At 38.4% G+C, this 25,855-nt stretch overlaps 1 protein-coding gene across 7 annotated transcripts; it reads left to right on the top strand.

Moving 5' to 3' along the window:
* Window positions 1–10,791: 10,791 nt before the first annotated feature.
* On the top strand, window positions 10,792–16,306 carry LOC110896085 (F-box protein CPR1). Of its 7 annotated transcripts, none has more exons than XM_022143521.2 (4): window positions 10,792–10,882; window positions 11,876–11,976; window positions 12,255–15,737; window positions 15,810–16,306. In XM_022143521.2, the coding sequence occupies exons 3-4, from the start codon at window positions 14,416–14,418 to the stop codon at window positions 15,871–15,873; spliced, it is 1,386 nt and encodes a 461-aa protein (XP_021999213.1). In that variant the 5' UTR covers window positions 10,792–10,882; window positions 11,876–11,976; window positions 12,255–14,415; the 3' UTR covers window positions 15,874–16,306. The 7 variants fall into 7 exon arrangements, with proteins under 7 accessions (XP_021999213.1, XP_035839386.1, XP_021999214.1 ...); XM_022143522.2 differs by having other exon boundaries at window positions 10,793–10,882; window positions 11,870–11,976; XM_035983493.1 differs by having other exon boundaries at window positions 11,876–15,737.
* Window positions 16,307–25,855: the final 9,549 nt, after the last annotated feature.

A 25,855-nucleotide genomic window follows, 5' to 3' on the forward strand; every position in this document is an offset into this window, starting at 1 on the left:
GGGCTTCCCCTTCACAAAAGTCGGACAAGGCTCTCTCTCTCCTTGTCAAAAGGTCGGACATCACCAACCCCTAAAAGAACTCGGACTCCTTGTGATGTATAAAAGAATTCGGACCTTGTTACACCATACAAAAGTTTGGACCCTCTATCTTATTAAAAGTCGGACTCCTTTAAGTCTTTCAAAAAGTCGGATTCCTTGCTTTATTAATAAAATTCGGACAAAGTTACATCACAAAAAGTCAGACAAGATTTCATGGACTAAAACTCGGAGCTACATGTTACATGATCAAAGTTCGGACTATATTCAAGCAACAAGATCGGACCATATGCAAGCCATATAAAAGTTCGGACAAACAACAATCAAATCATGCGAGCATTCAACTTTCATTGTAACAGTTACGTTTTTGATTTCACGATCAGATAACCCTAATTCATGTATTCACAGTGCAGTAATCAAATTTATCATCAACAGTAATTCTAACATATCTTGTATCTTAACATTAGGCAATGATTACACGCTAATCAAATCATTTCACAATAATCAGAATTCAATCAACACAGAACCATCATATGAAGAACTAGGGTTTTAGCATGAATCAATCAATCAACGATTAACAACAACAATCATTAAACAATTACCTTGGGTTGATTCTAGACAAGAAGAGGAAATCAAGAGTGATGAAGAGCTTGTGCCAATGGTGAAGATGATGATTGTAGAGAGGATTGTAGCGAAAATCTTAGGTACGTCTGATGATTGTGTGGTGATTAGTGAAGGAGATTAGGGTTAAGAATGATTAAAGTTTCACTATTAGCACTAAGCACCCTTAAGTATTATCTATTACAGTTTCATCACCACATTCAAGTATTTGTCAAATCTTTCACAAGTAACACATAACCATGCACAATTACAATACACTTTATCGAATCCAAAACATATACAGTTACAAAGCAAACCAATTGTGCAAGTAAACAACTAAACAAACAGTGAACGTGCAATAAATGCGAAAGTGGAATCTCGGAAACTCGAGTTGTCACATTATCCCCAACTTGAAAGAAATTTCGTCCCGAAATTTAGCATGCGGTTACTGAGGAAGCTAGGTAAGTTGTATCGTTTACTGGTTTTCCTGGGGTGTCACATCATCCCCCCGTTGATTTGGAATTTCGTCCTGAAATTCTGCAGTAGTAGCTTCAGCCTCAGTAGTGGTTGCATTGGTTTCGAATAACTGGGGATACTTGAGTTTCATTTGATCTTCATGCTCCCAGGTGAACTCTGGGCCGCGACGGGAGTTCCAACGAACTCGAACAAAAGGGATTCTCGTGTTCTTGAGGACCTTAACATCCTGGTCCGTGATTTCAACAGGTTCCTCGACGAACTGCAACCGCTCGTCGATAGTGAGTTCCTTCAAAGGAATTATGAGGGTCTCATCTGACAGGCACTTCTTCAGATTCGACACGTGAAAAACATTGTGAACTGCACCGAGTTCAGCTGGTAAGTTCAGTCTGTAGGCCACTGTGCCTATTCTTTCTGCGATTTCGAACGGTCCGACATACCGCGGATTGAGTTTACCTCGCTTGCCAAAGCGAACCACACCCTTCCAGGGTGAGACTTTGAGTAAAACCCGGTCCCCGACCTGAAATTCCAATGGCTTCCTACGCTTATCCGCGTAGCTTTTCTGACGGTCGCGAGCTGCCGCCATGCGTTGTCGTATTTGTGCAATCTTTTCCGTGGTGTCCACTATAAGTTCTGGACCCGTGATCTGACTATCCCCCACCTCTGCCCAACAGAGGGGTGACCGGCATTTACACCCGTACAATGCCTCGAATGGAGCGGCTTGTATACTGGTGTGATAACTGTTATTGTATGAGAACTCCACCAAAGGGAGATGCTTTTCCCAGCTGTTGCCGAAATCAATGACACATGCCCGAAGCATGTCTTCTAAGGTTTGAATCGTGCGCTCAGACTGCCCATCCGTCTGAGGGTGATAAGCCGTGCTCATATCTAACCGAGAGCCAAAAGCCTTGTGCATTTCTTGCCATAGTTCTGATGTGAATCGTGCATCGCGATCCGAAATGATAGAGGTGGGCACCCCGTGCCTTGAGACTACTTCCTTCAAGTATATGTCTGCTAGTGTGGAGAACTTATCAGTTTCCTTGATAGCCAAGAAATGAGCAGACTTGGTGAGTCGGTCCACGATCACCCAAATAGTATCGTTCCCACGCCGGGATCTAGGCAGGCTTGTAACAAAATCCATGGAAATTTCCTCCCATTTCCACTGTGGTATCTTTGGTTGCTGAAGTAAGCCTGCTGGTGTCGTGGTACATTTTATCCGACCCGGGATGTACCGAGTAGCGAGACTTGTGAGCTTCATCCATTACCAGCTCGCGTAAGTTTCCATAAAGTGGAACCCAAATACGCCCCGTTACATAGTAAGCGCCGTCTTCCTTCTGTTCCAACCGCTGCCTTGAGCCACGTAAGGCTCCAGCCCTGACGTTTTCTGGTCTTAATGCTTCTACCTGAGCATCTCGTATCTGTGCTGGAAGACTAGACTGAATGGTGAGCTGCAATGCTCGTACGCGCTTAGGTGTAGTGTCTTTCCGACTGAGGGCGTCAGCCACAACATTGGCTTTGCCTGGATGGTACTTGATGGCGCATTCATAATCATTCAAAAGTTCGACCCATCTTCGTTGACGCATGTTCAAATCCTTTTGCTTAAGGATATGCTCGAGACTCCTGTGATCGGTGTAAATAGTGCACTTGGTACCGTACAGGTAGTGCCGCCTTATCTTAAGCGCGAAAACAACAGCTCCCAGCTCTAAATCGTGCGTCGTGTAGTTCCGTTCATGAACCTTGAGTTGACGAGAAGCGTAGGCAATAACTTTATCCCGTTGCATCAATACACAACCAAGCCCCTGTATCGATGCGTCACAATAGACCACAAAATCATCTGTGCCCTCTGGCAATGAGAGAATGGGTGCGCTGCAAAGCCTATCCTTTAGGTACTTGAAAGCGGTTTCCTGGGGACCTCCCCAACGGTAGGTGACACCCTTCTGTGTCAGTAGTGTAAGCAGCTGTGCGATCTTGGAGAAGTCTTTGATGAATCATCTGTAGTAACCCGCCAAACCCAAGAATTGGCGTATTTCCGTTGGTGTACGCGGTGCAGGCCAGTTCCTGATCGAATCTATCTTGGATGGATCGACATGAATCCCATCCTTGTTCACCACATGGCCTAGGAAGTGGACTTCACGAAGCCAGAAGTCGCATTTTGAAAACTTGGCATACAGTTGTTCCTTTCGAAGGAGTTCCAAGATAAGCCGTAGGTGCTGCTCGTGTTCCTCCTGACTCTTGGAGTAGATCAGAATATCGTCGATGAAAACAATCACGAACTTGTCTAAGTAGGGCTTGCATACCCTGTTCATTAGATCCATAAATACGGCAGGCGCGTTCGTTAACCCAAATGGCATGACAAGAAACTCGTAGTGACCGTAGCGAGTTCTGAATGCGGTTTTGGAGACGTCCTCATCCCGGACTCTCAGCTGATGATACCCTGACCTCAAGTCTATCTTGGAGTAGTAACTCGACCCTTGCAATTGGTCGAATAAGTCGTCTGTACGCGGAAGAGGATAACGGTTCTTCACCGTCACCTTGTTGAGTTCCCGGTAGTCTATGCACATCCTGAAGGTACCGTCCTTCTTTTTCACGAATAACACTGGAGCTCCCCAAGGCGAAGAGCTTGGATGAATAAAGCCCTTTTCCAAGAGCTTTTATAGCTGCTTAGACAGTTCTTCCAGTTCAGTTGGAGCTAAGCGATACGGCGCTCGAGCTATGGGTGCTGCTCCCGGAGCGAGCTCGATTTGAAATTCGACCTGGCGATGAGGCGGTAGTCCAGGTAATTCTTCAGGAAACACCTGAGGAAAGTCACGTACAACTGGAATATCCTCCAACTTCTTTTCTTTTGCTGATGCATCAGTGACAAGCGCCAAAATGGCGGTGTGCCCCTTTCGTAACCATTTCTGAGCCTTCAAGAAGGAGATGATGCCAACCACAGCACCACTCTTCTCGCCTTGAACTTCGAGAGGTTCCTTGCCAGAACGAGGAATGCGAACTATCTTTTCCTTGCATAAGATCTCTACGTGATGTTGGGATAACCAATCCATACCAATGACGATGTCGAAACTACCCAAAACTATGGGTATGAGATCGATCGAGAAGGTCTGACCAGCTAAGACAATGTTACAACCCTTGACTACACGTGCGGCTTCTACACTTTTACCATTTGCTAACTCTACGACATGTTTGGTGTTTAGGGGTGTGGGTGCACGTTTTAACACTTGACTAACTTTTAAAGACACATAACTAGTATCCGCACCCGAATCGAACAATACAGTAACGTAAAAGTCGTCGAGAAGAAACTTACCCATGACTACGTTAGGATCGTTCCTTGCGTCACCTCGACCCAGCACAAAAGCATGACCCCTAGCTTCATTGCCGTTATTGTTCCCACCATTGTTGTTACCATTGCCTTGGTTGTTGTTGTTCTTGCGATTCTGGTTCTGGTTTAACTGGGGGCAATCACGCTTGAAATGACCTTCAGCCCCACACTGAAAACATCCCCTGTTGCCCCGTTGTTGCTGCTGCTGCGGGTTTTGTGGAGCTGGTAATTGCAGTTGCTGGTTCTGATTCGCAGGCCGTGGACTCCTACAGTCTTTGGCCTCGTGACCCATCTTGAGGCACCTCTGACAACGACCCTTGTTGCACTAGCCACTGTGATGCCTGTTACAGTTGTGACACTTGGGGTGAAATCCTTGATACCTTTTCTGCCTATGACCACCAGAAGATTGCTGACTAGGACTCTGGTAGTGGTCAGTCTTCTGCTGCTGAGCCTGAGACTGAACTGTTGCTGAACCTTTGCTAGAATCCCCCTCCCACTTTCTTTTGTTGTCACTGGGGGTAGTAGGAGTAGCAGCTGGAGTGGTAGCACTGATGCGTTTGGGCAACTTGTTTTGTTCCACCGCCTGATCCGTGAGGCGATGAGCAAGACGCTGGATGTCTTGGATGTTGTCGAGGTTAGCCGATGTCACATGGCTCTGAATCTCTGAGGCTAGACCCTTGAGGTACAACTCAATGCGCTTGATTGGAGGGTCCACCATGGTTGGACACAAGATGGCCAGTTCGTTTGACCGTTTCGTGTAAACTTCGATTTCCGACCCTGTTATTTTCAAATGATAAAGCTCTACTGCCAGCTTGTGGATGTCATCGCGTGTGCAGTATTCCCTTTTTATCAATTCCTTGAAATCGTTCCAAGGGGTGGCGTTAGCAGCTGCCAGCCCTAGAATCTGAACTTGCGCATTCCACCAGGTTAGCGCGATTCCTTCCAAAGTACCAGTGGCGTACTTGACCCTGCGAGCCTCAGGGCATTCACACATCTCGAATACTGACTCGAGCTTCTCAAACCAATGGAGTAGTCCCACTGCTCCTTCCGTGCCACTGAATGTGCTTGGACGACAGTCCATGAAGTTCTTGAATGTGCAGACAGGTTGTGGGGCGTGTTGACCTGCTTGTGCAGCTGCAAGTGCCGCAACTACTTGTTCATTGATAAGAGCCGTCAACTGGGCTTGAGTCATGTTCACACGTCCAGACATGATCTTCATAGTAAAAGTAGAATAAGTGAGAATGGTTCGCGAGTAGTGCGATGACAAAAGAGTGTAAGCACATAGGTATTCTCAAGTAATAACGAATAGTAAGCAATGTAATCTAAGCATACTACGAGCAAAGTTCTATGTGGTTCTAGCAAACAGGTAATAAACATAAACCTTATTACCTAGGATGTTGAGTCTTGCACGTGGAGCGAAGCGTCGTTGTGGATCGTTGAGAGCACTGTTCTGGTTATAGTTTGGTTTTAATAAAAACGTTTTCCCCATATTAAAACCAAGTTCTCTATAACCAATGGCTCTCATACCAATCTGTCACACCCCCAAAATCCACCTGCGGAGTATCACCGCTTGGGAGCGTGACTGACCAGGATCAAGCCACCAATCATATTGAACATAGCATATAATAATTAAAGTAGTTCATAAAGATCCAACTCAATACAATTGATGTTCAAACCAAACGTAGTTTAAGTAGCGGAAGCATAATATGAAAACCCAATGTATGTAATAAGTTCAAGTGTTATAAAGTTTAACATGGCATCCACGATCCATGCTCCACAACGACCTGCTCCTCGCTGTGCAAGCTCCATATGTACCTAAGGTCCTGCAAGGCATGTAGCAGAGAGTCAACAACTAGTTGAGCGAGTTCACAGAAAGTAAGTACGTAATGGTAATTCGTATGTTCATTAATGGGGGCTTCGCATGTATGTATGTACTACTAGTGGGGGCTTCCCGTGGTTACAGTTATCACTAATGGGGGCTCCCCATGTTTATCCTTACTAGACTATTTGCAACCATGAGTGTTCTTCTAAACCCGAGAACAGGAATACGTACAAGGTCACGTAGGTTTTACGTGAGTGCCCTTCCCCGAGGACAGTGGTACGCGTGGGGTTTACGTAGGTTTTACGTAAGTGTCCTTCCGACCCAGAAGACAATAGTAGGTATGAGTTTACGTAGGTTTTACGTAAGTGTCCTCCCGACCCAGGAGACAGTGGTAGATACTAGTTTACGTAGGTTTTACGTAAGTGTCCTGACTAACCTGAGGACGATGGTATATAGTCTAGCAATAGCATAAGTACGAGTAATTATCCAATTCAAATCTTCCAACCCAATTCCCAACCCGGGAATCCCATGCCTTGGTTGTGTGAACTCACCTTGGTTTGCTCGGTATGCTAAGTTATGTGCTCGTAAACAATCAATCAATCAATCAAGGCCTAAGGTAATGCATTGACACACAGTCAGTTCAGCATCACATTGATTCGCATGCAATATATATCACGAGGTGTGTTTAAGTAATCATCGTCAAGTAACACATAACAGTTATCTCGCGTTCATCCAATAACTTACGGTATCATTCAATCATATACAAGTCATATACAGCAGCATACAGTAGCATGTTGTTCTTCATACAAGACCGTAAAACATTCCATCAAAACTCAGACAACAGATTATTCATGAAACTCAGACAAGGTATCATGTTGAGCATGTAAAAGTCGGATTAGTATCATCTTCACACATTCGGACTACATTCTTTGTATATCAAAATCGGACAATCATGCATCATAAACAAAAGTCGGAAAATCACCAAGTTACATATTCGGACAAGGCACCTCAAAGTAAATCGGACAAGGGGCATCCCACAACAAAACTCGGACATCAATCCCCCATTTAAAACTCGGACCCCCCTTGCCTTATGTAAAACTCGGACACACACTACCTTGGCAAAAAGTCGGACCAAGGGGGCTTCCCCTTCACAAAAGTCGGACAAGGCTCTCTCTCTCCTTGTCAAAAGGTCGGACATCACCAACCCCTAAAAGAACTCGGACTCCTTGTGATGTATAAAAGAATTCGGACCTTGTTACACCATACAAAAGTTCGGACCCTCTATCTTATTAAAAGTCGGACTCCTTTAAGTCTTTCAAAAAGTCGGATTCCTTGCTTTATTAATAAAATTCGGACAAAGTTACATCACAAAAAGTCAGACAAGATTTCATGGATTAAAACTCGGAGCTACATGTTACATGATCAAAGTTCGGACTATATTCAAGCAACAAGATCGGACCATATGCAAGCCATATAAAAGTTCGGACAAACAACAATCAAATCATGCGAGCATTCAACTTTCATTGTAACAGTTACGTTTTTTATTTCACGATCAGATAACCCTAATTCATGTATTCACAGTGCAGTAATCAAATTTATCATCAACAGTAATTCTAACATATCTTGTATCTTAACATTAGGTAATGATTACACACTAATCAAATCATTTCACAATAATCAGAATTCAATCAACACAGAACCATCATATGAAGAACTAGGGTTTTAGCATGAATCAATCAATCAACGATTAACAACAACAATCATTAAACAATTACCTTGGGTTGATTCTAGACAAGAAGAGGAAATCAAGAGTGATGAAGAGCTTGTGCCAATGGTGAAGATGATGATTGTAGAGAGGATTGTAGAGAAAATCTTAGGTACGTCTGATGATTGTGTGGTGATTAGTGAAGGAGATTAGGGTTAAGAATGATTAAAGTTTCACTATTAGCACTAAGCACCCTTAAGTATTATCTATTACAGTTTCATCACCACATTCAAGTATTTGTCAAATCTTTCACAAGTAACACATAACCATGCACAATTACAATACACTTTATCGAATCCAAAACATATACGGTTATAAAGCAAACCAATTGTGCAAGTAAACAACTAAACAAACAGTGAACGTGCAATAAATGCGAAAGTGGAATCTCGGAAACTCGAGTTGTCACATTATCCCCAACTTGAAAGAAATTTCGTCCCGAAATTTAGCATGCGGTTACTGAGGAAGCTAGGTAAGTTGTATCGTTTACTGGTTTTCCTGGGGTGTCACACTCCGTGCGAACTGAACCTCTTAAATCCGTGCGAACTAAACCTCTTAAATCCGTGCGAACTGAACCTTTTCAATCCGTGCGAATTGGACCACTTGTGAACTGAAGGTCACTACGTGCGAACTGGAAGTCAAGTCGTGCGAACTGAGAGTTTTCGTGCGACCTGAAGTCAAACCACGCGAACTGGAACCATTTCATACGAACTGAAGGTCCAAATCGTGCGAACTGATGAACCTTCAAGCTAACTGGGGTTACTTTCAAGCGACCTGACTAAAACTCACACGAACTGGGGGTTTTTTACGCGATTTTGGACCAAAAATTCATGATTTTATCAATTTTTAGGTTGAATTAGGTTCTGATTCGTTCAAGGATTGATTAAAACAATATCATACGTGTTATATGTGAAAATCAGACCATTTTAACCGTGAAATCTTAATTAATTTGATGAAAAAGTGTAAAAGAATGAGTAAAAGTCAGAATTTTTGGTGAAAACAAGCTGAAATGGTAAGAACACCTCCTCCTGAGCTCTGATACCACTTGTAGGATCGTTGAATCGATCTAATGAGTCGATCAGAAGAGTTCTAATCCAAATTAAAGGTAGAATTCAATGATTCGGACTTCATTGCAACTTGTTTAACACTTAGAATCACTTTAACTGTCGTTTATATTGATATGAAAGCTATTACAGATCACTCGACACTTCGGCAGCACCTCAGCTCCGGAATCAGAATTGTTACAAATGAAATCACAACTAAGCTATTTATAGGAGATCCAGTCCTCACGAACCAGCAAACCCACTTCGTGCGAAGTGGTCACTTCGTACGAACTGGCTCTGCCAGTTCGTGTGAACTGGACTGTTTACTCTAAAACCCTATTTTCTTGACTGCTAAGCTCTGGTTTATCCTATCTAGTTACAAGACTCGATACAAGATGAAGTCGACAGACATATGCACCAACATAAATAATAAATAAACATGTTAATGAAAACGCCATGATTTGAATAATTAGCAAATAGTAACTATTGAAACATAAACAACATTTAAAAAGAAAAGGGTTAAAAAAAACTCCATTAAAACAAGTAAAAAAGAACAAAAATGTCATATCTGTTGGATATCGATATAACGCCATTGAAACATAACGCCTTTCGAAAAAAATACTTTTTTAAAAAAACGCCATCGAAAACTAGCATAACGATCAAAACGCCATTTCTATTGAAATTTTGCTTGGAACGGAATTATAACACCATTATTTAGCGGGACGTGGACAATGACAATCGTACCCCTGCACATCATTTAGCGCGCTGTACCACGTGGCCGGCCAGGATCCGTTCTCACCGTTTTCACACTTTTCACCATTTTCTCCTGATCCCGTATCTATATATTCTCGTTACTAATATTTATTACATTTATAAAATGTACGTAACAACCAAACCGGAAAAAGTTTTTGGAAGGAAGTAGTTGCAAAATTCCATTCGATTATGGAGCAAGGTCCGTATCGAGAGATCGATTCTATCTCTTCCAAGTTTCGGAAGATGAATACTACGATCCAAAACTTTTTGGGTTTATAACAATTTATATATACATCGTCCAAGTGGGTGGAACAACGATGACAAATGCGTAAAAACGAAGATCGGTATAGGAATCCTTTCCCACACGTTCGGGCGTGAGATTTTTTTGAGGAAATCTAGCAAGTGGGCGCCGGTTCCAAACGAGGTTGCAACTGCTAAACGGTCTAAAACTTCGAAGTCTGGAAATTACAACATAGGAGGCTCGAATGGCCATTGTCAAGTAAATATCAACGACGAGCCGGATTTGACGATGATATAAATAAAATTCCAGAGGTTCAACGTCCCATAGGGAGGGGCAAAGCCAAAAGGGAGGCGACTCCAAAAACACACGCCGCATCAAAGAGCAACTCGAAAATGGAAGATTTAATGGCCCAATTCAAAGCATTCGTCGAGGGTGAAGCCGAAAAGGTAAGAGTGAAGAAAAATGAAGTCAGTGAACGGCTTAGGTTGAAACAAGAAGCGACACAAATAGAGGAATGGAAGATAATGACAACGTACATCAACGCATATCCGGAAGAAGACCGCCCCATTTTGCAAAAAAAAAAATGAAAGAAAAGATCACCAAAAAATGGAGTTACTAGTTATTTAATTTAGGCAATTTTGTATTTTTTTAAGTTAAGTTTTTTTTTTTTTTTTAGTTTTTTAATGTAAAATAATAATGTAAGCTATATTAATTTTAGTAGTTAACTTAACAATTAAATTAAAAAAAAAAAAAACTCATCACCCTCGCTTCTTCAAACACATCACTTGGGTGAGATGATGGCGGTGCACAGGGTGGCCCTTGTGTTTCTCAGGTATGTTTGTTCTCTCACTCACAAACTCATCTGCATTTGGATCTGCTTATACACTCAACATTTGAAGTGAAAATTCTTAATTTCGATATTAAATTTTGCAGTATGCACTTCCACACGGAAACCCTAAAACTTGAAATGATGACAGACAGCGTGTTATTGATTCTATTTCTTTGATAATTACAGTCTATATTGTTGTTATAATATACATACATACCCACCCTATGAATGGAGAATATATACATATAATAGCACAAGGAAGATGAAACTTACAAGTATTTCTGTAAGCTTAGAAAGAAAGAAAGAAACTGTACACAATATTTTGCAACAAAGAAAGAAGAGATTTTTAGTATAAAATTAGGAGTTTTATGGTATTGGGATCGAAAGATTTCATAATCTATGGATCATGTAGAAGAATGTATACATTATTAATGCTAGTGTATTATGAAAACTGTTGTAAAAATCGTTAGGCGCACACACACATACGTATACATTTGCCTACGCCTACATTTGCAACACTGATTACGAGTCAAAAGAGCGAAATAAACACTTAGATGGTGTTTGTTTTTCTAAAAAATATATGCACATGCTCTTTTGTCTGCGCCGCGTAGACCACACGCAGACATTGCCATCTGCAGATTTTTTTTTTCCGAAGACGTATCATTAAAAAACGTCTGCGTGAACTCTTCTTGGTGCAGACTTGGCCCAACCATTTTTAAGATCTTCTAAAGGTCAGAGGGTTAAACACCACCACCCACCACCACCACCACCGTCTGTACACTACTACCAGTTTATTTTAGAAGTCTACATACGTTAAAAAACAAACAGCCTTCTTCTTGTAGACTGCAGAGATTTGGTCCACTTCTTCTTCTACAGATGTGGTCGGCAGACTGTAGACATTTTACCTCTTAAAAAACAAACTGCACCTAAATTACTCTATGAGAGCACTTGTCTTGAAGCTTTTATTATGCTAGCAATATTTTCTTGAAGTTGCAGGTCCTTGTGTCATCCTTCTCCTCATACGGAAGGAGCATGACTCAAATTCGGAGCAGATAAATGGCGTATCTCAAAACCTTACACACCCCTACTGTATAAATGTACGTCTCTCTCACTCTGTATATACTTTCTTCCAACTAACACCTAATATATCTTTAGTTTGAATATGGATTTTTATAACATATGTTTCTATTTTTTAATCAGTCTTAGTACTCTAGCGAACACCTAATATCCTACTATGTTAATCCCCTTCTGTGTTCACGTGTGATGGTATAAACACCATTTATACAGTCAGCTCTAGTTTTTACAAGAAATGCAACTGCTTAATTTAGATGTCAAACGCCTTTAATAAATTATTAGTAATTATATTCATTTTCAGTTAGGTCTTGCTCTAGTTTCTTTTTGGGTTGTTTATTGAGCAGTTTTTCGACATCAAACCTTGAAGACTTGGTTTGGCTTTATTAATTTCGGAGGGAAATAATGACAACATATATTTTGTTGTATACTAATAGTATTAACGTCTTAGATAATAATGCTAAATTCTTATATAACAAATATATCTTCATAAGATCTTGGAGATAATATTGTTTAAACTTCTTGTATTAAATCCATGTGGGATAAAAACGGTTATCTACTCCCATACTTAAACTCACTGTCACTAATTATCCATGTGGGATGGGTTGTTACGAAAATGATAAATGCGTTCAATCTTAAAGCTATAATACTAATATGCAATGAGTGAAAACGATTTGTGCATTATACTTGACTTTACATTCATAAGAACCTTGAAACTTGGGAATGTTTTTGCTCTAACTATGACAAGTACAAGGTTTTTTCGAAAGCTTAAGTCCATTACAAATGCTTATGTTTTCCAACTTTATGTTTCGATTTTATAGTTATATTAGATTGTTTGTCCTTACGATTGGATATTAGGAGTGTTTAAACCCTAGATGTTTCTATTTTCTAATTCATTTAGCAAGATAATTTGACTTTATGATTTTGAAGTTGAAAATCGGATGCACACATTTGCGGTTAACAAAGTGTGTCCGTTTATGTATGCCTCGACAAAATAACCATTGGTCCGCAGTTAAGTATATTCTACGTTATCTTTATAGTTGTGGTGACTATGGTCTCCTCATTAGACAAGCATTTGGATTATGCTCTTCACCAGCAAAGTGGTTCACAAAGCTCTAAATCTTCCCTACACACCTTCTTAGATGCTTATAGGCGACTGTCTAGATGTTTGTCGGTCTAACGGGGATTTGCTATCTAGTTGACTTCCAACCCTGTATCATGGGTTGCCCGCAAAGAACACACAAGTTCTTGTTCCACTACTGACTCTGAATACAAAGCTCTTGTCGACATATCTTCTTTGTGAATTTGGTGTTGATGCAATCTATGTGGTGACTATACTCAAAGATGAGCCATGAGCGCTCAGGGGAGGCCTAGGCGTCTCGAACACGCGTAAGTCGATGTCTTCACTCTTCTTAAGTGAATGTGAGGCGATCACGTGATAGTCGAAGTTCAATTTTTGCTTCTTTTCTCTTCTTTCTTTTTTGCTAACGACTCTTGTTTCTTCCTTTTAGCACACACGACCTTGCTTCTCTTTCTTCTCTTAAGTTTCCTATTAAAGTCATTTTTGGCCCTTTTTATTATATTTTGTCTTGAGCATTGGTTTTATTTTTCGGGGCTTTTTTTCCTCCTCTTGTTCGGACTTTTTTTCTTCTTTTGTTGTTTTTTTTGTAGATTTTTTATCGTTTATTTGGGTAGAATTTAATGCACTATACATGTCGTTGTATTTGATTTTTATAGTTATCGATATTAGTTGGAATGTTGGATGCTTTTAATTACTAATTAATATTTCAATGATTTTAATTAATATTTTTTCGATGATTAAAGTTGATATTATTTGGATGATCGTAATTGCTAATTATATTAGTTTTTCTATTATATTTGGGGAATAGTATTAATTTCTATGCATATTATTTTTTTATTTTTTTTTATCTTTTTTGTTATTAAGCTTCTTTGCCTCAGGCCTGCACTTTTTCTTACACTAAATTGTAATTATCTTACTCCAAAAGGTATTTAAGTATTATATCAAACTATATGCATATGCCCTTTATAACCCTTTTACCACCACCTTTGTAGTTTAACTTGTTAAACACATGATAATAATCTTTAACGATCCGACTCTTAAAAGTTAAACGGATCAAGGTTTTGGAACTGAAGCAATTAAAAATTATTTACTCTTGAAATACGTATACTTTGGATATCATTCTAGCATCTATCACATGCCAAGAAATGAGGTGACAGCAAATATATTTCCTTTGTTGCAGCAAGTATTTACGACAAACACATAATAGTTATTTTTCCTTTTTATGGTCGAGTCAAACTCGCATTAATGCCATTAGATATCACTCTTCTGTCTATATATGACCTACATGAATCGCCTAAAGATATCATCAAGTGGTGGATTTGCGGTTTGGCTTACATACACAACCCTAAATTCGCAGTAACTTGCCGCCGCATCACCACAGACAATGGCAGCCGATAACCGATCCCTCGTTGAGCTTCCAACGCACAATCTGGAAGACGTTCTCTTGAGGCTGCCATTGCGATCTCTCTTTTCTGTCTTCCGTATTTCCAACCCGCAGTTGAATTTAATAAAAAACGATCGAGATTTCGCACGAATGTGCTTTGAAAAATCGGAATCCCAGTTGATGATTTGTTCTCCGATTCGTTCGGATGTTCACTTGATTCACTTGGATGCTGATACCCGTTTATCCGTTGCTGAACGGGTTGAAATCAAACCGAATTTTAGGCTCCCGTTATTCGGGTTTGACGTTACGCATTCGTCCAACGGACTAGTACTTTTGGAGAATAGTAACATTGACCAGGATGTTCACCGGTGTATGGTATGCAATCCGGTTACCGGTGAATATATATGGCTTCCCGATTCTCCGGGTCTTTCTAGACACGCTACGTGTGCGTTTTTTTACAGTCCAGTGACAAATCAGTTCAAGATTTTCCGTACTTTTCACCGCATATTTCGTTTAAGTCCAGAACCTGACTCTGAATCTGAATCTGGTTCTGAATCTGACGTGAATTCGGATGATTCGAATCATGACCCGGGTATCGAAATGAATCCCTTCCCAGACGACATTTATGATTCTGTTTCTGTTTCTGATTCTGATTCCGATCTTGATTTCGGTTCGGATTCGGATTCGAATTATTCTGAAAGTGACAGAGTGGGGGAGTTTCTTTTAAGCGGTTCTGATGCGTGGGAACGCGTTGACGGCGTACCGTTCTCTCCCCAGGCTATACACTCTCCGTGTTACTTAAACAACGCTACTCACTGGCTTTGTTCTGACGAGAGTGTGCACAATGTCATTGTTTCGTTCAATTTCGAAACGGGTCAATTCGGGGAGATTCCCGGGCCGCCCGGCATGACCAAGGACCATGCAAACAAACCCGACCACATGACCATGGTTTTACTCTATGGATGTCTTTCGATATTCGACAACTACACAAACACGACAGCGTTCGATGTTTGGAAAATGAATGAATATGGTGTGAAAGAGTCGTGGAGTAGAGCGTTCGTGATTGACACCACTGTGTGGGGTATATACGGCATTCAACATGCTTTTACGCCTGTGATTTGCCGAAACAACGGGGAGGTAGTGATGGTATCTAAAAGCGGTTATATAGTATTCCATGACTTGTTGAAGACGAGGGGTAGAATCTTATTTCACTCATCACTCGAGGACCCGTATATAGCAGTGGCCCATACTCCTAGCTTAATGCCGTTGAGTGACGTTACCCGAGGTACCAACATGGTGCTACAAAATGTGTTACCAGGAAGGTATGAGCATATTCTTTTTCAGAAAATAAAAAAAATCTAGATATTGTTTTTAAAATATTACTTTTAACGCAGGTTTGCTAAGCCAGAGTTGAACGAGCGTAACTACCTGCAGTTATCAACAACTTTCTCTAAGTAGGAGACTGCTGATCATCGAGACTGGTTATCGCGAATCGCGATATAGCAATTTTGTTCTTTCGAGTCGTACTTTTTTTGTTCAAGAACTTTTGGTGTGATGTCATTTTGGTTTTTTTTTGGAATTTTGTAGTTCATGCATGTTGTCATGGTTATGCCATGTGATGTTTTTATTTTTATTTTTCTGGAGTTGGTTTTGGTTTTTATGATATGGTCCAGGTTGAAGCTGAACCGCAGGATGGTCCGGGCTTGGCTGTTTACATCAGATCTGACTAGTTGGATATCGGCTCGGTCAAGACCTTGATGGGTTCAGTCATTGTATGAGATAGATCGGTTTGTCGATCCGATGCCAATTGTGGTTCAAGTTGAAACCAAAATTGACATTTGTTTTGATACTAGTTCTTCATTAATCAATAATTGCATGTTCTTTTTTTATATGATTTTGGCTTCTTGTTGAGTTGATAGTTGAGAATCAAGTAATTCATCCACACAAACCAAAAAATTAATTTATATATTAGATACAAACTCAGCATTAAATAAAATATATATCGAAATGGATTTAAAAAACTGAATAAAACATTATTCTACCTTTAATAAAACTTCAAAAAAGGAAAAATTGTTATATTACAAGCTGCTATTATAAACCTGGTTGTTGTAGTTTTAAAAACAGAAAAAAGTGCATTATATTATATTATATTATATTATATTATATTATATTATATTATATTATATATTGTTGACGAAGGCTCATGAATAGTAATTTTATTTTTATAATAATATATAGCTTTTTATTATTCTATTATTATATATTATAATAGTATATTCACTTTTAATTTAACATATTTTTATATTATTATTTTACTTTTACAAAATCATATTTTCTTTTTCATTTTTCATTTATTATTTATTTTTTAATTTATTTTTTCATAAATAGTAGCTTTATTTTTATAATAATATATAGTTTTTTTAATACTATAATAGTATCACTTTTAAGTTTAACATATTTTTATATTATTGTTATTTTACTTTTATAAAACCATATTTTCTTTTTCATTTTTCATTTATTTTTTTATTTTTTTCCTTAAATCATATTTCCGTTTTTGATTAGTTTGATATATCTTTTATAACTAATGTTCGTTAATTTTTCTAAGACCATAAATAATGATTTCATTTTTATAATAAATATATATTTTTTAATATTTTATAATTTAATATTACATTAGTTTATTATTATATTTACTTTTAAGTTTTAACATACCTTTTGTTTTATTTTACATTTTTAAAACTATATTTCTTTTTTCATTTATTTTTTGTAATTTATTTTCTTTTTTAATCATATTTTCCTTATCATTTAATTTCAAACTAGACGGAAGCAACCCCGCGTTGCGGCGGGGTACAACCATACCAACAACATTAATAACACACCATCGCCAATGCCAAGCAACACTGAAAAAGAAGACGTAAAATCGTTAGACCACACACGTTCGTAATAACGTGTAGAAAATGACGCATTAATAAAAGTTGTTACACCATAATCATGCACGTACCTTAAGTATAAGAGAAGTTACAACCATTTTGAAAAAAGTAAGAAACATTTTGTAGTGCATTTTGTTACTACATATATGATGATATACTAAGCCCCCACGTTGCAGTGGGGAACATAAAACCGTGACAAGTTGCTCCATTGTTATACTACCGCCAACGACCATCAACGCAGAAAAAAGTTGCAAAAGAAAATAAATAAAAATGAAAAAAGTAACACTGGGCGAAACATAGATGTAAAATCATTGAACCACACACATCGATTGCGACGTGTTAATACGAAAAAATTAGACCGAAACATAAAACATCGAAAAGAATAATTAAGTCGATATAGGACTTGCGAGTTGCAACGAACCTATCATATGAGAACGATAGACGTAAAAACATTGAACCACATACGCACCTTACATCGTGTATGGACACAAATAAAATTTAAATAAAAAAAATTAATGTGTATTACAAAAATAAATACATGATTTAAATAAGTAAGAATACTCAAACAAAGAAATCACTAATGTGTATTACAAAAATATAAATTAATGTGTATTACAAAAATAAATACATGATTTAAATAAGTAAAAATACTAAAACAAAGAAATCACTAATGTGTATTACAAAATAAATACATGATTTAAATAAGTAAGAATACTAAAACAAAGAAATCATAAAATAAATAAAAATAAAAATAAAGATAATAATAAAGTATAATGTCCTATGGACCTACAACCAAACATTTTTGAAAAACTCATAAATCATAAGGTACAATACATATATGCAACCCTAAAACAATAGGTGCAACCAACCATTGCAAAAAACACCCTATAAGCACAAAGTACAAACAATGATGCATAACATTGTTTTAAATTAATATTATATAAATTTCTCTAATAATTTACATTTGTTAATTTTATCTAAAAACTTAGGTACGAGTTGTGTTTAATTATTTCTCTCTACATTCCGGTAGAAGCTTTGTTAAAATGAAATTGTATTCAAAATAGAGTATTTATTTGGTGTCGTAAAATGGTATGATGATAAACTAAACCGATTCTGACGGGTTGCCTTTCTAAACAAATGCTTCAATTTCAAATAACGTTTATTTTACATTGTCATTTGTTTCGTTTCACCGCAACGCGCGACGTCCACAAACCTAATTTGTTTTTTTTTGCTAGTGTCTTAGTAATTGATTTATTATCACACTTTCTGTTTTTTTTTGCTAGTTAATTATAATCTATAAATAAATAACATGTATGTGCCTATGGTCGTTGTACCATTGGTATTTGGAGTTTTTCAAAAAAAATGGATTTTTCTTTTCTAACCCTAAAGTTCCAATATTTGGCAATTTAAATCTAAAGTTTTAGTCTTTGGTAATTTAAACCCTTTGATTAGTTTGTTTTTTCACTTATAATTTAAAAGTTTCAATCTTTTGCAATTTAACCCCTTTGATTTTTTTTACTTTTAACCAAAAGCTTTTCATCATTTGCAATTTAACCCCTTTGATTTTTTTTTTACTTTTTTTTTTAACTTTCAACTTTGTTCCCTTATACTTTTCATCTTTCGCAAGTTTTCCGTTTAACGTTTCGTTCTAAATTTTCTGAGCTAACACGCCGCAACGTGCGTGCGGGCTTCAACGTTTTTCATTGTCACACCCTGATATTTCCACGTATTACCGGTGAGCCCGGTGGGGAGTATTGTGACGTAGTTAATATCGTCATAGTCAAACATCACAATTTAATGCATAGCGGAAGCAAAAGATAATAACATTACAAACCGAATGAAAAGTAATATCAATTATTACAACGGTTGTAAAAGGTATCCATAGGCGGATCAAAGATAAAATGAAACATTGTTCAGCAGATTCTTAACATCGAAGCTTGCAAGACTCTTTATTGATGCTAGGAGAAACCAGCCTATTTCGATTAGTACATGCACTTAACCTTTTTGAGGAAATACATCAGTTTTCACTGGTAAATACAATTAACCGACTCATTTTGAAGATGTTTAAGAAAATTGATTTGAATGCACAAGGCACAAAATATCTTTTATAACTTGGGATAATTATTTATATATAAACTTGTTAAAGAATTATATGTTTATTATACGTTCAGTAGCCGGGGCTGAAAACCGGGTTAAAGATTAATAGACACACCACATAATATATCCCGCGGCGAGTTATTCTCGAACAGGCGGTTATATTATTTTTACATACACACTGGCAGGTGTATGTCTACACCCTGTGCTTAATTCGTGGCCATTTCAATGAATGAGCCGAGGATATCCAGGACATGGTCATTAACCCCCCAAAGGCTTAAAATAAACAAAATAGATTAAACGGTCATTTCAATAAATTAACCTTCATATGATTAAAAATTCAATGCCCGACCAAGCGGTATTTTATATACCGTACCCCAAGCCCGTATAAGGGAAAATAAGTTAAAAGTATTTACCTGAGCAAATTATTCAATTTATCCCAGCCGTATACAAATTGGCAAATGCAGATATCTTTTACTAGGCTCCTAAATCTGGAACGAAGGTTTTAATAACCAATGAGATTCCTAACGGGTCTTAATTAAGCCTAAACTTAGACCGGTTAGTTTTAAAGGAAGATATACGATTCAAAACGCAAGATTAAGCGAAGACCGGATTAGAATGTGGTTTAGACCCGACAAGTTTAAAGACTTGTATAATATGGGTAAACTAAACACATTCTGGATTTTGAGATAAAAATGATAAGGTTTGACCCGTTTCAGTCAATTTATGCAAACTAGTTACCTAAGCCGTACGGAACGTGAAAATGCAAAACGAGTAACCATATGAGTCATATACAGGTTTCCTAAGTTAATATGCCTTAAATATGTTGTGATATCAGCAAGATACCTTCCATTATGCCCAAAGCGAATCTAAACTCAAATTAAGCCCCGTAGGGGTATTTTGGTCATTTTAAAGGTTATAAAAGAGTCTATATATTAATCTGAGGTTCAGGTCTGATATAATCAGTAAAAGTACTCAATTTAATAAGTTATATCACTAGGGTATTGCATATATGTGAAATTTATTATTTATAACCAAACTATGCCCCGAAGGGGCATTTTGGTAATTTCACATAAGCTTTAAAGGTCAAATCTGGAAATCTGAGTTTAAAAATTTTGCTTACTATTAAATTATTAAAATTTACTAAAAACATCAGTAGGTATTAAGTTTTATATGATAAAAATAGTTTTAATCCATACTATGCGTTTAAAACGCGTAAAAGTCGGTTTTAAGCGATTTTCGGGTTATAATAGGAAATCTGAGTTTTTGATCAGTTTATAAAGTTCAAAATATTTTATTTATCATATAAAATCAGTAGCAAAAAGTTTGGTATCAAAATGTTATGTAAAACTCATTTTATTGGCAAAAAGGGTATAACCGACAATTACCGATTTAAAGCATGAACCCTATGTTATGCTTAGCTTAAAAATAATTAAAAATATTTAAAAATCCCAAAATATTATATTACATCAGTGGGTAAAAGGTTTGGTGTAAAAATTTGGGTTTAGATAGGCTATATGCTAATAATGCCGTTTAATTAATAAAAACTTTTCAATTTACGCTATTGAGCATAACTCCTAATCTTGACCTCAAACTGATGTCAAATTTTTAAGGCAAGTTTATAAATCAGTAACCAAGGTTATTGTCCTCTTACATTTTCAAAAATCTTGTTTTAAGGTCGAATGGGCATAATGGTCAACATTTAAGCATATAACGGAAACATGCAAATGAATCAGAAAAATTAGGAACCAAGTTGTATAATCTCAGAGGGTTATACTAACTTATAACCTGGTCCTAATGGAACTCTAAGGCATGTCTAAACTAAGCTAAATCGGGTCAGAACTGAAAGTCAAAGCAAAAGTCTACTTTTGCGACTTTTGGTTCCGAACCAACCCTAAACTTAAAATTGTCGGGTTGAACATGCTTAGACATGTTCTTACATTAATTACCAAGTTATACAAGTGATAAAACAGGTTTCATGGCTTCTACATTGTTAATTATGTGTTTATTTGAAAATTAGCTTTTTGTTGACCTTTTAGTATTAGGTTTGACCTGACATTTGACCAAGTTAGGGTGATAATCAGTAGGTGCCTTCTTAGGGGTTTATTAACTACATAATTACCAACTTATAGCTACTTTAAATTTAACTAATGACTGGACCATTAGTGATTAATCACTAAGTCAAACCTTAATTACGATAAGTTTGACTTTTGGTCATTAAACTAATTAAAACTGAATTTAGGAGGTTAAAGACACTTACAATGGTCCTAAGCACGATTTTGGAACCTAAGGAAACTTGCTTGAAGACCAGGAAGCTCCAGAGAATGATTTGAAGTGAAATGAAATGAGTAAGCAAAATGGTTGCAACTTAAGTTCTATATATAATGATTTAAATGCAACAAGATCATCACACACAAGTCTACAAATGTTCCCTGATCATCCCAGGTGTCCCCTATGCATGAAAATTTGTTGGCTCAACTCCTGAATTCGAAAACCAGCCTTTTAAGGCGGTGGAACTGGCTGAACAGGCAGCTGCCCATGTTTCTGCCCAGCGACAGTCTTGCGGACCGTAAGCAAAAATGCATGCGATCCCCATCCACCACCTGCAGACCGTAAGCCCACTCTGATACGGTCTGCATCCGACTCTGATTTGAAATGCCTAGTTACAGCCTTGCGGATAGCAAGCCTTGGGCCATGCGGTCCACATCCGATGACCAGAAGACAAAAACTTGAAAATTTTTAAGTTTTGACCATGCAATCTTTCATATTTCGAATCTTTAGTTATTAATGGTAGACAAGGACCATATTTTCAGACCTGAGACACCTTGGGAGTGTGGCCATGCAATGGCATTGACTTGAGATCTTTGAAAAAGCCAAAGTGTGAAGATTAGTCGTGTTTGCACCTAGGATTCCATTTCTTTGAATGTGGAATTTATCATCACATAAATTTATCCAGATACTTGTGTATTTCTTATTAGATATATATGAAACATTTTTAATGTTTACCAAGGTTTGGAATTAATAGAAAGGTCACTCAGAGGTATTAATTAACATGTTGACACTTTCAATCCTACCATACATCCTTTCAATTTAATCCGGGTTTATTACATGTTTAAGGTCTATGACACGTGTCTTTATTATATTGGACGGGTTTTTCCAAGGTGTTACATCCTCACCCCCTTAAAAGAAATCTCGACCTCGAGATTTACTGGAACAATTGAGGGTACTTCTCTTTCATTGTGGACTCTACCTCCCACGTATACTCGGGACCTCTACGGGCATCCCATTTAACCTTTACAATTGGTACATGCTTTTTCAAAGTTTCTTAACCTGTCGATCCTCGCTCGACAAAGGTTTTTTAACAAATTTCAGGCTCTCATCTATATGCACATCCGTATGGGGTATGACTAGTGATTCATCAGCTACACATTTCTTCAGATTGCAGATGTGGAACACATTATGAATTCCACTGAGCTCTTCAGGCAGGTTTAACTTATAAGCCACTGTTCCGATGCATTCGATGATCTCGAATGGTCTTATGTATCTTGGGCTTAACTTGCCTTTCTTACCAAATCGCATCACTCCCTTCCAGGGTGATACGTTTAGTAACACCTTGTCACCTACCTCGAACTTTAGAGGTTTACACCTTTTGTCTGCGTAGCTTTTCTGCCTATCTCTGGCAGCTTTGAGACGATCTCTTATCTGTACGATCTTATCTGTCGTCTCTAGGACTATATCAGGTCCTGTTAGTTGGACATCTCCAACTTCTGCCCAACAAACTGGCGTCCAACACTTTCTTCTGTGCAAAGCTTCAAAAGGTGCAACTTGGATGCTTGAATGATAGTTATTATTATATGAAAATTCAATTAATGGAAGATGATTATCCCAACTCCCACCTAGATCAATGACACAAGCTCTTAACATATCCTCTAGTGTCTGAATTGTACGATCACTTTGACCATCCGTCTGAGGATGATATGCAGTGCTGAAGTTCAATCGAGTACCCAACGATTGCTGAAAACTCTTCCAAAATTGAGATGTGTATCTCGTATCCCTATCCGAGATAATAAACACCGGCACTCCGTGGAGAGATACAATCTCATCCACGTATAGCTGAGCTAGCTTATCTGAGCTGTGTGTTTCCTTAATAGGTAGGAAGTGGGCTGACTTAGTCAACCTGTCAACTATGACCCAAATAGTTCATTTCCTCGCTTTGCTTTGGTAACTTGGTGATAAAATCCATAGTCACCATTTCCCATTTCCGGGTGGGAAGTTCAGGCTGTTGTGGCAATCTTGACGGCTTTTGATGTTCTGCCTTAACTTGAGCATATGTCAGACATTTGGCCACATAAGTGGCTATAGACTTCTTCAAGCCTATCCACCAATAATTCGCCTTCAAATCCTGGTACATTTTGTCACAGCCAGGATGAACAGAATACTTGGAACTATGGGCTTCCTGAAGGTTCACTTCCCTAAGTCCTCCTTAGATTGGAACCCATATCCGTCCATTCAATCTTAGGATTCCATCCTTGCCATATGATAACTGTTCTGAAGTGACTCCTAGTTTTTCATTTGGATGGTTAGCTTCTAATACAGCTTCCTTCTGCGCGACTAGCAGTCTTTCATTCAAACTGTTCTTTAATTCAATGCTCTTGGCATTGATCCTTATGGGCTTAACCCTTTCCTTCCTACTTAAGGCATCGGCGACTACATTCGCCTTGCCTGGATGCTATCGGATTTCACAATCATAGTCATTTAAAGTCTCCATCCATCGACATTGTCTCATGTTTAAGTCCTTCCGATTAAACAGATGTTGAAGGCTCTTGTGATCAGAATAGATCACACACTTGGTACCATACAAATAATGCCTCCAAAGTTTGAGTGCAAACACAACGGCACCCAACTCCAAATCGAGGGTGGTGTAATTCCTCTCATGCACTTTTAATTGTCGGGAAGCATAGGCAATGACCTTGCCTTTCTGCATGAGCACACACCCCATACCAGTGTGTGATGCGTCGCAGTATACTACAAATTCCTCTATTCCATCAGGCAATGTCAACACAGGTGCATTGCTCAACTTCTGCTTGAGAATGTCAAAGGATTCTTGCTGCTTAGGACCCCAGTCAAACTTGATATTCTTTCGGGTTAATGAAGTTAGGGGCGTTGCAATCCTTGAGAAGTTTTCAATAAAACGCCTATAGTATCCTGCCAAACCCAAGAAGCTACGAATCTCTGTGGGCATCTTCGGCTCTTGCCAATTCATGATAGCTTCAATCTTAGCGGAATCCACCTGGATACCATGCTTACTAACTACATGTCAAAGAAATTGGACTTCTCAAAGCCAAAACTCACACTTTGAAAATTTGGCGTAGAGCTTTTCTTACTGAAGTAGTTTAAGGGTACAACGAAGGTGCTTCTCATGATTAGTTTGATTCTTTGATTAAATAAGAGTGTCATCAATGAAGACATCCCTAAGAACTCGTAAGTGGCTCACCATACGGAGTCTTGATCACCACTTGTTTCTTGTCACAAACAATTTGGGCTTGGTTATGAGATAACCAATCCATGCCTATTACTATGTCGAAACCAGCTAGCTTTAAAGGAAGCAAGGACAATGGAAAAGATTGGTTCCTAATGGATATGAAACATCCATCTAACACGGTTGAGGCAGTTTCTATGGTACCATCGGCCAATTCTACTTCATACTTTATGCTTAGGCTTTTTACAGGCAGATTTAACAACTTACAAAACTTATTATCCACAAATGACTTATCTGAACCCGAATCAAATAATACCCTTGCATAAATATCATTAATATGAAAGGTACGTGTTATCACATTGTCATTCTGGATCGCTTCCTGTGCATTCATCTGAAAGACCCTAGCATTGGTCTTCTTGCCTTCTTCGGGTTTCTTGGCATACTTTGGGCAGTTGGACTTGATGTGCCCCTTCTCGTTACAGTTGTAGCACGTCGCGTCCTTTATCTTCTTGTAGTCTAACGTCTTGTGCTCACTTGACTTACAAATCCCACAAGCCTTGGGCTGCGATTGGGATTTCGATTCGTATCTGCACCTCCCAAATGGCGCTTCATTTGGGCTTCTCGCCCGACTGTTGATCATCCTTTCTAAACCCGGAACTCTTCTTGTGGTCAGAGTTCCCTTTGTGTTTCTTATCAGAATGGTGTGAGTTATCATCCTCACGCTTCCTCTTCCCAGCGTCAGAGTTTCTAAGCGATCTCTGCCTGACCACATCAAGGGTAAGAGATAGTGACAGATCAGCTACAGACCTAAAGGTGGTAGGTCGGGATGCCTTCACACTGGCTTTGATCTCCGGGACTAAACCCCCAATGAAACGGGCTATTCGCTTCAGTTCCGGTGTCACTAAGTATGGAACCAATCGAGACATTGTATTAAAAC

The sequence above is a fragment of the Helianthus annuus genome, chromosome 2 (assembly GCF_002127325.2).
Source record: "Helianthus annuus cultivar XRQ/B chromosome 2, HanXRQr2.0-SUNRISE, whole genome shotgun sequence".
Taxonomy (NCBI): Eukaryota; Viridiplantae; Streptophyta; class Magnoliopsida; order Asterales; family Asteraceae; genus Helianthus; species Helianthus annuus.

Coding starts and splice junctions, on each gene's coding strand:
- LOC110896085 (XM_035983493.1), top strand. CDS start 14,416: ATGGCAGCCGATAACCGATCCCTCGTTGAGCTTCCAACGCACAATCTG. Junction 15,738..15,809: donor CAAAATGTGTTACCAGGAAG/GTATGAGCATAT, acceptor CTTTTAACGCAG/GTTTGCTAAGCCAGAGTTGA.